At 49.0% G+C, this 15676-nt stretch overlaps 1 protein-coding gene across 1 annotated transcript in view; it reads left to right on the top strand.

The window, feature by feature from the left end:
• The window catches only part of OTOA (otoancorin), a 255133-nt gene that overhangs the window by 20960 nt on the left and 218497 nt on the right, over nt 1-15676 (top strand). The window contains exon 4 of the mRNA XM_086939735.1: nt 238-344. Coding sequence (XP_086795861.1) covers nt 238-344 — 107 coding nt within the window. The remainder of the gene's footprint in view (nt 1-237; nt 345-15676) is intronic.

Genomic DNA, 15676 nt, shown 5'->3' with positions numbered 1-15676 from the left:
TTGTTTGCTGTGCAATACAAATACCCATACTGGTATGGGTGAAAGAGTTCCCTATATTTTAGTAATAGAGTTGCCCTGTATTTTAGTAACATTAGTTCAATTAAATAGTACTAACTACGGCATCCAGTGGGCTAACTTAGAAACAACAATCTTATGCACTCAGAAGCGTAAACAACCTTTTGTGTTTATGATTTGAATTTTGTGGATTATAATCAGCTTATTTTTTTAATTAACCAGAGTCTAATGCAAATTCATCATGGGTTAGTGCCGAAAGCCTTTGGATCATGGGAAGGTACATTGTTCATCTCCCGCTTGAAGCGATTCAGAACATTGACCTCAATGATGTAAGTTGGAAATTGTATATTTGTTGGTGTGTGCCAATGTGCGAGTAAGAAACACATTACTCCTTTGTTATGAGGCTCTTATAAATGCAAAGGATTCCTAAAAGAGCCTTGTGTAGTTGTTTTCCTTCTATTTTAATACAAGGAATGGACTCCTTAAAAGAGTTCAAAGGTGTCTACATCATAATAAGACCCCAAGATATTTTTTACTGAACTAAACATTTTGGATGAGACATTCTAGCTTACTAATGGTGTTGTTAGCTTGCGAGAGCTCGCATGGCACAAAGCGACGTACACCATTGCATCAATGTACTTACCATTATAAAACCCTGCAGGTGCACACAAGCTTCTGCTAGGGTTGCCACCTTTTTGAGTTTTTACGGACTGGGCCAAAGTTTTGCCACGGAGGCGACTGATGTAGCGGAAAATGCATTTTATTTGTAGGGGTGCCTTACAATCACACATAGAGCACACCCACATATATAGTCCTTTATCCTGTTAACATGAAGTGTTAGAATTTTGACATGCAATAACATGAAACGTTATGTATTTAGGCCATTGAATAGTAACTTGAAGAATTAACGTAGAAAGTAAATGTAACTAGCAGAAACATTAATGTAAAAAACTTGTGTTGTGCAACTGACAATCCTTCATTTATTAAATGTGTTTATTAATGTGTCATTTTCCATGTAAGTAGTAATATTAGGTGAACATACCTTAGTTCCTAGGCAATTTTGTAAAGTTCATATGCTATTCTCTAATGTTAGCTGAATTTTGTAGGCCTGAAATGCAATTTCCCTGGAAGCTCTCGCTTTAGAATTAACAGTTGGATTTCATCTGTGTTGCGTGTTTCGTTCTTTCTCACGTTTTGCGTTGCAGGTGGAAGTGGCGCCCTTGTTAGCTCGAATAATGTATTTGTTTTATTAGTCAGGCAAGAAGAGAAGGAGATATATCGCAAGCGCAAGTCAATAAGTGAAATTGTTGTGCTTTTTACACCGGAGAAGGCCTGGGAATCAAGGCCAACATGTTGCAGTTCAGGAACACTGCTATCCGGTGGAAAGTTACCTATTAGATCGTGTTCAGAGAGGATGGCGTGACCTGCAAGGACTCTTGGGAAAAATACCTGTAATAATGCGATGTTAGAGTAGGGAAAGTGCCCACTTCTCTGCCTTCAGCGAGAGAGAGCATCTTAGATCGAGCTCTGTCTCTGTAGCTTTATGCTACATGACCCATTGATGCATTTTATTTCTTGAGTTAATTGTTTTGTGCATGTTGCACCGCCTCAGCTTTATTCGCAGATTTGGCTTTATGCTTATTCTTATGTATTTTTACACTCTTGCTTTGAGGTGTCTTTATGTCCAGCTATTTATGGCTTTGTAGAAAATTAACTAGCCTTACGATGTTGTCTGTGGTTGCTATGTGTCCAGAGAAAGTCCTGTTGGATTGACTGGTATTAATAACGATTTTCTCCCATCTATGCTCACATGCTGCTAAAAAGAACCATCAGATTGTGATTCTAGAACATATGGGCCCTGTCCTTTCACCAGCAAGAAAGGTCACAACTCTCTGCTGGCTTTTTTATGGAGGCCGACAAGAAAGATGGCAACTCTAGCTCCTGCACAGCTCTCAGTAAATAACTAACGTAGGAGTTTCTGCCAGCAGGACAGTGGCACTAGGAAGGAAGGCGTTTGTCTGGTGGGCTGCTACAATGTTTTGGGGTTTTGCTGGTGCAGAAAAAGAAATGTTTCTGGGACTTGGGTCTTGAGTTCTTTTCAGAACTTGAAGTAAAAATACACCATTTACTCTCTTTTATAAATAAAAGCGAGCTTGTTGAATTAACTTACCCCGCCCTCAAACTATTCTGCGAATGGTTGCATTTTCGCACTATACTTGTTTGGTGGAAAATGTTGTTGACATCAAACTTTTTCAGGGTAGCCCCTGGTGCCTGGGATGGCCATGATTAAAATTTCTGTGCTTTCCATTAGAAATACCAACAAGGAGACTTGTGTTGTAAAAGGATTTGATTGGATACCAGACGCCGAGCACATCTAGTTTCCAGACTTCCCGGCACCAAGAGAGCACAGCGGCTTGCAATAGGTATCTGTTTTGTCCCACATCACGTTTCCTGCAATTTAGCAGAAGTCATCTGGGCTGCTCATGACTGTAGGGTTACAGTTAGTAGGACTCCTGCCATTGAGAAACCGGAGGTTTGCAGACTGTGCTACTACAGAGTGCAAAATGTAGCTTTTTTTAGCACGCATGAAGGAAAGTCTGGATTCTACTCAGACTCAGAGTAGAGCAATATGCTCTTTTACCTCTCATAGCACCAACAATATTTTTATACTATACCTCCCAGAAACACAAGGAGATGGCACACAAATGAATCATCTCGGTAGCTGGTGACTTTCTACAGCCAATCCACAGCATCCTCTTTTTATGTTGAACCAACCCCAGAACTGTACCTCAGCCCCTATAGAATCTCCTTCCAATTACTGCCCCAGTAAGTAATTTTTTGAAAAACATGTTGTCTTTTTAGGCCCTTGAGTCACAAGAAACTCATTGTTCACGGATTTTTGCATTTGTGATAGAGAGATACATTTTTTAATTTCCATGTTTTGCATCTTTATCATGGAAACAACAATGTAGGTTCAAGTTATGGCCGAATTCATACATGTGTATTCAATTTATAAGGAGACTTCAGACATTGACTTGATGTATGTGTCACAATAACCTTGCAATCATCATTCAATTCTTTTATTTTTGCAGGCATTTTTCCTGGGTCCATTAATTCTCTAGCGTGTCTCTGTCTTATTGAGGTGATGAAGTCCATGAAATAGTATATGTGTCCATCCTAAACATTTCTGCATAAAGCGTTTCAGTAGCAACCTCTTTACCATATAAACTCATACCCAGTTTCTGTTATTACCAATTGGGACCATCCACCTCCTCCATAATTATTGTTTTTCTTTTCAAATCCAAACTTTGTGGCCGTTACTGCACCAGTGTCTTGTCTGATATCGATATTAACCATACATACAAACCACAATGGCAGTCTAAGTGGGGTTATTCAATATACTATCACCTAAAAAAAAAATCCTAGCCAAGTTTAAAAAAAATAGAGGTCATTCAATTTCAGGATAATTCCTGCTTCTGTGTTAGGGAAATCTACATTCTGAGTCAAAAGGGAAGCTCCCCACCATCAACATTTGGTGACCGATGAGTGGAAATGGCAACTTCTTGGGTGCAGAATATTTAAACTCTTTGGCTGCCTTGAGGGTAACTTCAAGGTGAACCTGAACCAGGAGGTATTTGGAGACCTTTGGCGCTAGGGCATAGTAAGCATGAAGGGCTGCATGATTTACATTCATCACTGCTGTCCAGTGTTATGATCAAGTAGAATTCAAGCTCCTTCTGAAGCAATTACCCTAAAATGCATATCCCTTTCCTGGAACATATACCTTCGCCAACATCCTTCTTTCCTTGAGGACAATTCCTGAACAGACTACCCATACATTTTGTGTGGCTAAAATATGATAAACACAAACTGTATAGAACCACGACCCAGTTTTAGAACAATAGGTGTTTGCAACTCTCCTAGCTTTTGCAGACTTGAGGAGTGATTTTTTAACGTAAAAACAGCAATTCTTTGTAAATGTCACATCTTTTTTTTTTTCAGAACAAATTTTATTGTTGTGTTAGGGAAGATTGCAAGAAATCCATGGTACTCCGAACACCGGAGGAGCCGTGAGCATAAGATCAAAATACAGAGATAAACAATCAATTTAGAAATCAGTATCAATCAATATTTTCGAACAACCCTTAGTCCCCCCACCCCGTAAGAACTACCCCCCACCCGGGTCCCCCCCTAGCCCCGTTCACGATGTCCATCCACCTCTGGTAAAGTAGTCAGTATGAAAAAGGCAATACACTCTTACCCACGCCCTGGTTCACCAAGCAGTTGTTCACTAGTGACATCTTGTCGCGTCGGCTGCTCCAGCCACAGCCCCCTATAGTCCGCCCACCTCTTCCAAATTTTGTAGTGCTTTCTGGGGAAGCCCCGGGCCTCAAACACCGGATGTTCTAGACCCATATAGTAGTCCAAACCCTGTTTCCAGGCCTCTATCGGGGGAGCTCGAGTGCTTTTCCAGGCACGGGCCACGTCCCTCTTAGCCACTACGAGGCCCAGGAGTAGTAAGTGTTGTTTATAGATGTTGCCCCCCACTTGCTCTAAAACATGCAAAAGGCCCAGCTGTGATGTACGAGGGAGCGTCCAACCCAGCACCTCATCCAAACAATCCCAAACACGCTTCCAGTATCTTTCCAATGCCCAGCAGGACCATACCGTGTGTATGAACGTGCCCACATCTCGGCCACATCTCAGGCAGTCAGGGGAGGCAATCAAACCAACCCTACACAGTCTCTCTCTCGTGTAATAGGCCCTGTGCAGGTATTTAAATTGGATAAAACGCAGTCGTATAGCGATGGCCGCCTCCCTCAGGGCCGCTAGAGCCTCTCTCCAACCCTCCTCATCTAATTCTCCCACATCTCTCTCCCAAGTAGACCGTAAGTTATCCAGAGAGGGGGAGCAGTGAGTAACTAGTGATTGATAGATGCAGGATATTTTCTTATCTTCAAGTTCCCCCATAAACAACTTAGCTTCCAGAGGGCTGAACTCCGGCAGGGATTCCAGTCCCTCCAGGGCAGGGGAAATAGCGTGTCGAAACTGCAGATATTTAAAGAATTGGGTGTTAGGCATGTCGTATTCGTCCCTCAGGTCCTGGAATGATTTAAGGGTCGTTCCCTTCACGACGTGACCCAGTGCCGAGATCCCTATCGCATCCCAGCCGCGAAACCCCTGCAAGACCGCCAGAGCCGGTAAGCGGCCATTGTGCCACAGCGGGGTCTCCTGCGTCAGCTTATTCCACCATCCCATGCGGCCAAGCGCTCGACGCCATACTTGGAATACCACCTGTGTAACCACCGGGAGTCTCCTCCTCTTTCCTGCCGAGTATAGCAGCTCATGCAAAGTATCGGGTTCCATCAAATACAGTTCCAGGGCATAGGCCGGATCACTGCGATCACCATACCACCACTCGTTTAACACCAACAAGTGGGAAGCTTGGTAGTAAGATCAAATATCTGACGACGCCAGGCCTCCACAATACGTGGATAGGAAGCATGTGCGAAGCGCTACCCGGACAGCACCCCTAGCCCAGAGGAAGCGGCCCAGTGCCGAATTGACCTGGCGAAACCACTGCGGCGAGACAGGGTAAGGGTGGTTCTGTAACTGATAGAGCAGACGCGGGAGGGCCACCATCTTAAATATGGCTGAGCGGCCATACAGATTCAGGGGCATGCGGGACCATGTCTTCATATCGGATCGAACCCTGTCCCATACCGGAACGATGTTACGTTCCCACGAGACTCCCGGTACATCCGTTAAGAATACTCTGAGGTATTTAAGGCCCCCCACCTCTTCCTGTAGAGTCGACGCCCAGTCACCCAGCGCCACACCACCTCCCAGGGTCCATAGAGTAGATTTCTGCACATTAAGGTGAAGTCCCGAGACCTCTCCAAACACCCTCATAATTTCAAGGACTCTCGGGCCCGACCTATTGAGGTCAGTGAGAAAGAACAGCACGTCGTCTGCATAGAGAGCAATCCTATCGGACAGCCCAGATTCCCACTCAAACCCCTTCATCTGCGCGTCTATGCGTACCCACGCCTCAAGAGGTTCCATGGCGAGGGCGAATAGATATGGCGAGAGAGGGCACCCCTGGCGGGTGCCCCGTCCAATAGGGAAGGCATCCGAGGTCGCGCCCGCTACCCGCACCGATGCCGTCAAGTCTGTATATAGCAGCCGAATGTAGGAGAGAAAATAGGGTCCAAGATTCAAACGAGGCAGGAGCGCGTGCAGATAAACCCAGCTCAGCGAGTCAAAAGCTCGATCTATATCTGCCAACAAAAGCGCTGCCTGGGTTCCGGTAGCTTGCATCATTTCCAAAGCTACTTGGGCCCGCCTAATATTATGCCTGGTAGCTCTGTGCAGCATAAAGCCGGCCTGGTCCGGGTGGACCAGGGTGGTAATTAGTGGGGGGAGGCGGTTAGCGAGGGCCTTGGCCAGTATCTTCTCCTCGATATTTAGAAGCGAGATAGGGCGATAGGATTCATGGCGATCTGGGGACCTCCCTGGTTTGCAGAAGACCACTATCTCAGCGTGTCTCCAGTCTCTCGGCAGATGGCCGGAATCTCTAGCAGCATCCAATGCCTTATTATAGTGTGCCCCTAACTGGAGATGATATTTCCGGAAAAACTCGCATGGAAACCAGTTAGGCCCTGGGGCCTTCCAGGCCTTCAATTCTCCAAGGGCCTACCCCAGCTCTTCCGCGGACAGAGGGAGCTCAAGACTATCGCGCTCATCGTCAGAGATCCCCCGCGGTGGGAGATCCGCCAGAAATTTATCGACCTCTTCTGCTGGGAGGGATTCCCTAGGGGAGTACTGTGCTGCATAATAGCACGCAAAGCTGTCAGCAATTGGCCTTGGGTCCGAAAGAGAGCCCCCGGCCCCATCCCGTAATGCCGGCAGTGTCGGCGCCTGGAACGTGCCCTGGCAGAGTCTATATAGCATTGTGCCGGACTTATCCCCCCCACTGGTAGATTCTGCTCTGCGTCGCGAGCCACACCTGGCGTGACTCCTCAAGTTGTAGGGATGCAGCGTCTCTCTGCGCCTGTAGCAATCATCTGATATCTTCCTCCACCCCCGTCTCCGTACATATGCTCTCGAGGGTACGGACACGGTCCGCAGCCTTCTCCAGCTCCTCTCCGCGCGACCTACGGCGACCCGCGCACCAGGCTATATCTACTCCTCGGAGTGTGGGTTTCAAAGCTTCCCAAAGAGTCACATCATCCACCCCTGACCCCTCATTATCAGTCCAATAGTGGGCTATGGCTTCTCGCATATGAGACTGATAATTGTCCTGCTGAATATGCCAGGTGGAGAGGCGCCATCTAAATGGCTGCCGTCTCCTGTCCAGGAGGATGTCGATCGCAATGGGGGAATGGTCAGAGAGCCCACGCGGCAATATAGCTGTCGATTCCACCCTTCCTCTCTTGGTGCTAGGAACAAACAGGTAATCTAATCTTGAGAAGGAGTTATGGACCGCCGAGACATAAGTGAATTCCCGACTATAGGTATGTTGATAGCGCCATGCATCCGTCCAACCCAAGCCCCGCGCCATATCATGCAACTTCATAGGGGTAGCTATCGGTTGCCCACCACCCGGTCTATAGCGATCCATCGCGCCATCCATAACATCATTCCAGTCACCTCCGATCGCAGCCAGTGCATCTGGGATCTCAGTCCAGACAGCGAACAATTTCTCCACAAGAGACCACTGCAGCGGAGGGGGAGCATACACACTGCCAAAGACAACCGGCTCACCACCAATCGTTCCCCTGATAAACACATATCTACCCTGGGCATCAATCCACTGTGTAGTGTGGACATAGGACACCCTCCGGTGAATCATTACTGCAACTCCCCGGGACCCCCTGACAAAACCAGCGTGGAACACCTGTTGATACCCATAGCGCTGTAGGCTAAGGGTCTTGGTACCCAGGAGATGGGTTTCTTGCAACAATAAAACATCTGCCTTCTCCCTTTTCCCCTGTCGCAGCACAGCACCTCTCTTAATTTTATCAAGCATGCCCCGTACATTCCAGCTCACTATTCGTAGCGCCGCCCTGGGGAGCTCCGGAGCAGGGCCTCTAGCCACCATCAATTGGGTAAGTTAGCAATCGCCTGGGCGCCTGGGAGTGAATTTGCCTAGACATCATCAATCTAACCAGGTGGACCATCGTGTAGTAAAGAGCTACCCCTGATTTCCCCAAACTCCTGCTTCCCCCCATCTCCCCACCCCGAACCAGACCCCGACTCTACTCCCTGAACACCAGCCACCCCCCCTATACCTCAGCAACATTGAAGTATCTGTCGCGGTGTGGGCTTGCCCCAACCCCCAACGGGAGGTCAGCGCCCACCCACTCCAATGGATCCCCATAAGCCAACCCCTCAACCCCCAACTAGCCCCTTAGGGGGGCAATCAACACCTGTGGAAAACTGGACTGCTGTTACCCTGAGGCAAATGTCCGCCCTGCAGTCCACCCCCCATCCTCCCTCGCCCCACATCCCATAACTGAAAGTCAATGTCCATAACCGAGGATATCGGTGTGTCCAGAGCACGCCCGTCACCCCGGCCGGGCAGCCTGAGTCTACCCGCCGATCTCACCTCACAGCTCTGTGGAAAGTCTCATCTCCTTTCACGGATCCACAGTCTGAGTATCTGGGGGAGCGGTCCCCTCTGCAGCAACTTTCTTGGCGGGGGATCTTTTGGTGGAGCGGGACCTCCAATTGCTCCTGCTACGAGACCGCCTATGAGTCTGCCGCGGCGCCATTGAGGAGGACGAGTCAGAATCTCGAGCCGGCGACGTGTGCGGCCGGACTCGAACTGTCTCATCAGTCCAGTTGAAAACTTCTTCCGGAGAATTGAAGAACAAAGTGCGGGACTGATAGATCACCCGCAGACGGGCTGGATAGAGTAGGGCATATTGGATTTTAAGGCCTCTCAGGCGAGCTTTAGCATCTGTGAAGGATTGTCTTTGTCGCTGCACCAGCTTTGTGTAATCCGGGAATATTAGAATCCGTTGGTTATCACACATGAGGGGTTCCTTCAAACGGGCTTGTTTCAAGATAGTGTCCCGATCGTGATAATTAAGCAATTTGGCTATCACCGGTCGTGGGCGCTCCCCGACTGGTGGTTTAGGAGCAAGCGCCCTGTGTGCCCGCTCGATGACAAAACAGCGAGAGAGGGACTCTGGCGGCAGCCAGCCCTCCAACCAGCGAGTAAGAAAGGCCTCCATGTCCCCTTTTTCGCAATCTTCCGGAAATCCAACGAACCGTAGGTTGTTGCGCCGAGCCCGCCCTTCGGCATCCTCCACCCGGAGCGCCAGGCCCTTCTGAATTCCCTCCATGGTAGCGACTTTCTTTTTCAATGTTACGACATTATCCTCCACTCCGGTGATCCGTGCTTCAGCCTCCGTAATACGGGCCACTGCATTGCGTAAATCCTGGCGCAATAAAGTAACATCCGCCCCAACTGCCCCTATTTTGGTGTCAAGAGTGTCTCTGGATTGGGTGATTGCCTCCAGGAGCGCTGCATTATCTGGCCCCTGGGATGGAGGGCCCCCGGAGGCCACGGCTGTTCCCCCTGCGCCGGTAAATCTGTCGAGGGTAGCTTGCTTCGAGGCTCCGCTGCCGCCCCCGCCTCTGGTCATGATCAGCGATTGGTGGGGTCAGTGTCACGGAAAGTCTATCTCGTGGGCCCCGGGGTTACACAGCCTCCACCCAGGGGGCCGCCTCCGCCAGTCGCCTTTTCCAGGCCCTCTAGCTGTTATCCCCTCGAGACACCAGACTCAGGTAAGTAGGTCGTTCACAGCTCGGCTTACCCAGGTGACCCACCTGTTCAAGCAGCCATCATCAGCGTCTCGTGGATCATCAAGGCCCCACAACACTCCCTGGTCCGACCCGCAGCTCCACCTGAAATTGCTTAGGAGAGGGTCGGGCGACCCCCGGTCCCCGCGGCTGCCCCGGTCGCCCGGTGCAGTCTGCGTAGGGCCGATGGGGCTATCCAGCGAGGGTCTGCGCCTCACACTGGGCGTTGTGCCACTTTCCTGGCGGCCAGAAGACCGCCGCACCACAGTCGGGGGCTCAAGAGGGCACGCAGTGGCCCGATCCGACCACCGAGTCCCAGCAAGTTCCAGGCAGCCTGGTACAAACCACTTCAGGGGCAAACCACGTGTGTTGCAGAGGCCCAGTCCGCTGCGGCCCGATCTGACCGCCGAGCCCCCAGCACCGGCCCCTCCACTCTATTGCCCCTTAAGTCTCAGCTGTGCACTCACCGCATGGGCCACACTACTCCGGGTCTAAGCGTTGTCAGGGCCCCCGGCTCAATCCATGCCCAGCCGGTCACGATCTCCGGGCGTCCGTTCGGGCCCCCAGCGCAGCGCCGGGGCCGACGATTCCCACCACAGGCTCCGGTGCTCCAGTAGTCCCTCCCGGGTCAGAGGCGGGCCGCACCACGGCCCAGCTCGGCCGTCCGCCGTTGATCGTCACGCTCCCGGGGCGCCTCCAAAATCGAGGTCCCGGCGCCTCTGCTTGGTGCAGGCCGCTCCGCCTCCGGGGGTCGACTGTTCACCGCCCCCACCTCCGATGCGGCTCAAAGTCTCCTAGAACCTGCCGGACACCTTCCGCCACACCTCCCTGCTGCGGGACAAGTTCGGGCGAGGGGGAAAGGCAGGATAATTGGGCAAGGAAATTATCAGCGGGACGGAGCTCCGCTAAGTTGCGTCCGCCATGTTGGCTGTCGTAGCCACGCCCCCGTAAATGTCAAATCTTTGACCATGTTGTGTTGTGGGCCCTAGGCCCACATAACTAATGAATGATGACACAGACACAGTAAATGTGGGTATTGGAACTCGCCTCGAGCATGTGTAATCGAGCTCTTTTATTTGCAGGGTCACCTGACCAGTGACGCCTGTGTTGGATGGGTGTGAGGTGGGTGTATGGGCCTGCCCTTGAGGAAGTGGCTGGCAAAACACTAGTCTCTGTCCAGCAGGACACAACAATCCTCCCAAATTTTAACAAAAGCAAAAAAACAACAGTGTTAACCTGTGGGAAGGAATGAGAAGATAACTAAAAATAACTGAAGTCTCACAGTTCAGAGAGGCAGTCCGCAGGACAGCGTTGCAGCTGGGAGCAAGTACATCTGGACATAAAATTGGTGCTGATAAAATGCTGGACTTTTCAGCTTTCCGTCATTTGAGTGACAGTCCACCTTGGGGATGTTAGTTGGTCCAGCGTACTCTTGCTGTGAGGCAATCGGTGTCTTATAACTAAAACGTGAGTGCATCAGGAGCGTAGGTGGAGTCCATTGTGAACACTTGACGATGATGTCGCTTGATCCCTTGAAGACAGTCATGGCAGTCTGTGACCTGTTGAAGTCTCTGTTGTATGGCCTGGCTACTTCATGGAACCCATCGCTGGGGCAAGTAAATCCATCTCTCCTGCATAGGGGAGGCCCCTTGGATGAGTTGCCATGGGACTGCCTGTGTGCTGCCCTGGGGCTGCATACGTGTCTGCCTCTGGACAGCCGCAAGACCACCTCGGAGCCACTGCCTAGTCACTTGTGCAACGTCAGGGGTGGATTTCTCCAGATATTGATCAGCCCATAAGAGTGGCAGATGGTGAGTTGTACTGGAGTCTGTAGCTAGAACACTTTCTAGGGTTAGGTGCTGGCCTGTGACACCTGTTCACTAAAGTCACAAGGCTTATGATTTTGGCAAATTTGAGAAACCTCTTCTGCAGCAGAGTATAGGATTAGCCTCATATGCATTCTTAAAAAAAGGCCAATTAGTGCATTTTGTAGTTTTATATATCAAGAACAAGTGCATTGGAGTACTTTACATAAGAACCAGATTATTTTATCCAAGGTCAGATTAATTTTATTTTAAATATTGGAGATTATGGGCTTTTATACATAGGTGGGTGGACCTTTTCTCCGTCAGAGAGACAGAGTGGAATACCCTATCGCCCAGATGGAGGTGCTGCCCACCTATTTTAGAAATGACCGCTAAGGAGGCGGTCCTCTTTAAAGTATTGACAGGAACCACTATCACAGCAGTTCTTGTCAGTTTAAAGTTTGGTGCAGGGCTCCGTCAACATAATGGATCCCTGTACTAAACTGTTATAATTTGTTATTTTTAAAAAGAAAATGCCAAAGCAGGAATTTCTTTAAAAAAATAAAATGCTTCCCTCGCCATTCGAGTCGTCTTCCATTCCAAGGGGAGCATATAGCAGTTTTTACTGCCCCTTACCACCAGGGTATTCCTGGGGGTGATCGACACTGAACTCTAATTCCGCCCATCTAAATTTGGTGTGTGGAATTAGAGGTCTGCCTCCGACGGCCTTCACTCCACAGGGCCATCAAAGGGCTTTAGTTACGGCGGAGACAGAGTAGTCTCAGCCGTGATTAAACCTAATGATTAATTTGGCGGGCGGACGTTTATCTTGGCGGTATGTATACTTCATTGCTGTTTTGATGGAGTACACTTACTGAGAAAATTTAAATTCATCCTCAAGTAATTTGTTGAGAATCAAACAATGTTGAGCCAGTGCTGGGACTCGAAACTGGTTCAATAGATCCAAAGTCAGCAGCTCTGGCTGTTAGGCCACAACATACTTCTTAATTTTAATATGAAAGTCATACACAAGTGATATTGTTGTGTGTGGTCACATATAGTGAGCACATTATGTATTAAAATGGCTTTGTGAGGTAAAATAAAACTAGAAACAAACACTGGAAGGTTCGCCTGGCGTCTCGCTTGAGAATACTTGCAAGGGTTTTTTAAAAACCGGACTTATAGACATGGGTCGGATCCTTTGCACTGGTGTACATACTGGACTACTCTTTTAGATATTTCTTACATAGAGACCAGGGGGCAGATTTACAATAAGTGGCGCATCCCTGCATATCAGCAGGGATGCACCACTTATTGTGCGCCATGCCTCCGACACCATGGATGTGCCGCATTTATAATGCGGCACACCATGGGGCAAAAATAGAACAGATGCGTGACGCATCTGTGCCGTAAAAATGTTGCATTGCTTAAGTTGCATCGCAAGCGCGACGCAGCTCCAGCAATGCTCTAGGGGGCCCTATTCTTACAATGCTGCGTCAATCCTTACGCCTGCTTCAAGCAGACGCAGGGTTTTGACGCAGCATGGGCCCCAAAGTGACTGAGTGAAATCTTTTAGATTTCACTCAGCCTCTTTTAGGAGGTGTTTCTGTGCCGCCCCCCCCCCCCCCCCCCCCCCCCCCTGCGCAGGAACGCCTCCTTCTGGTGCAGGGCTTTACAAAGTAACGCATCTCCCAGAAGCGTCACGTTGTAAATACCGCATCTTTTGCGCCGCCGCTGCGTCAAAAAAGTGATGCAAAAGTGGCATAAAAGAGGCGCAAGGGGCTTGTAAATCTGCCCCCAGGACTTTTGCATCTTAACATAAATCAGATCACAACCCACTAGTGGATCCCAACCCACAGTTTGGGAAATGCTGGTCTAGTGGCAAACGCCCTTGTACTTTGAAGCAAGTTGTATAATCCTGCCCCTGAGTGATACTAGTTTAGGTCTGCTTTAGCCAAGATGTTTTGATTTAACTTAAATTAGAAAATGTATAATATACTTACTTACATGGGCATTCAGTCAACCCTCTTCATCCAATGGTCTGCTATTTAGTCATTCACATTTTTCTTACACCCACTACACCATACAGCTGGGGGCAGTCTGTCATCCCATTAAAGACAGCCACTGACAAACTTCAGTGTGAGTGAGGGCATTCTGCGCTTTTACTTTTGATTTCAGCCATTGTATTTTTTACATGGACAAGGGACCAGCAGCTTCTCCAACTATAAAGGCTTCCAAAAACCATAATAACACCAGTATTGACAAGGCCAAAAACATGGACGGGCAACGCTAGACCTACTGGCTATGACAATTCTTGTTCCTCAGTGGAGTCAAAAGGGGCTATACACAAAGGCATTTACGAATACTTGAAGTAGTACCACATTAGTACTCTTTTATGTACATTTACATTTATTCACATTGAATTGAAGGGCTCACTTTGTGACATGTGATTAGTGGGTCAGTAAAACTAATCTATAAACAATGTCCATATGCCCGGCCGCCTACACTTATTTTTGGTGACTGGCAAGTATTTTTCCTCAACAAGCTTTGGTCCGAACAAGTGAAAGGAAAACACAAAACGGGCAAAGGAGGAAGAGAAAGGTAGCAAAAAATGACAAAGAACGAAAACAGGAATGAAAAAAAGAGTGAGACAAAGAGATAGGGAATGTCCAGTGGTGGATTAGAGAGGCATGAGGTGGAATCAATACTATGCAACCCCGCTGTTTGCCCTCCAACCTTCAATAGTGCCGACCACAAACGTCTGAGTGAACGTTTGGGCCACAGAACTTCTTTTACAAACTAAGCAGTGTTGGCGCTACATTTAAACATGGTGCCTCGGGTGCTGGCACAAGTTGGCAGATGATCTGTACCGACCTGTAATACCAATTTGTGGGCATAGATGATCATTAAGAATAACGTTCAGGGAAAGAAAAAGCTAGTTTATCGAAAGATGTTAGATATTTGTGTACATGGTGAAATGAATGGAGCTGAGATATCTGTTAGCAGACACAAAGTGCAAATAAAGGCAAGTTGTGAAAGGGGTAAGGCGAAAGATCAAAACTTTAGACCAGCATTGTGTGTGTCATAGTAGGACATGCTTTCTCAGAATGTTCTATGTGGCTTAAGCGACACCACCTCAGGCATACACACAGTGTTATTTCAGCCTCCCTGTCAGTACACTTGCTAGATCCTGTCAGGCAACAGGCGTAGACATTGGGGCCGATTCCGATCCGGTAAAATTACCGTCCGTACGAATCGCATCCGTCTCCGTACAACTCGTACACACGCAGTACGAACCGACGAGTACGATCCGGACCGGGGTATCAGGACGCGAGTTGTATGGTCCATGTCAGGTAAGGGCGATTCGTACGGAAAAGCGCACATTCACATACACACCGTACGACTCGTACCCCCCATGATTGCAGGGGTACGCGCCTTACCCCTGCGATCATGGGGGGTACGCGCTGTACACCCAGCGAACATGGTGTACACGCCGTACACCCAGCGTTCATGGTGTATGGTGCATACCCCATGTACCCTGGGTGTACGGCACATACCCCCATGATCGCAGAGGTATGCACCGTACCCCTCCGATAATGGGGGGTACGCGCCGTACCCGGGGGGGGCCGTTCCGTACCTGTTATGTGGCGAACTCTGCTTTTACGGCTGTTTTCAGCTCCTGTAGAAAAAGGGTTCTACGGTGCGTACCCGACACGTAACGTACTTGCTGGGTCGTATAAACCAGCCGCGAACCGTACAGATGTCGCGTACAGCGGGTTCCGGGTGAGACTCGTACGGAGATTAGAGTCGTACGGTCTCTGTACGATTCGTACGGAGTCCAGCACCTGGTACGATTCATACTTCGTCGTACGTACGGGGGACGTTGCAGGGTACGATTTGTACGGGAAAAACGCTCCGAACGGCTATTCGGAGCGCTTTTTACCGGATCAGAACCGGCCCCAAAGTGTTAGTTGAATCTTCCTATCTGTACATTTGCAGGATTCTCTTTTGTCACAGGCACAGTGGTAGTTGAGCCTCCGTGT

This window comes from Lissotriton vulgaris, chromosome 10, assembly GCF_964263255.1.
Source record: "Lissotriton vulgaris chromosome 10, aLisVul1.2, whole genome shotgun sequence".
NCBI classification, from domain to species: domain Eukaryota; kingdom Metazoa; phylum Chordata; class Amphibia; order Caudata; family Salamandridae; genus Lissotriton; species Lissotriton vulgaris.
Note: the sequence above shows the minus strand (reverse complement) of the source record. Positions and strands in the feature narration are given on the sequence as shown.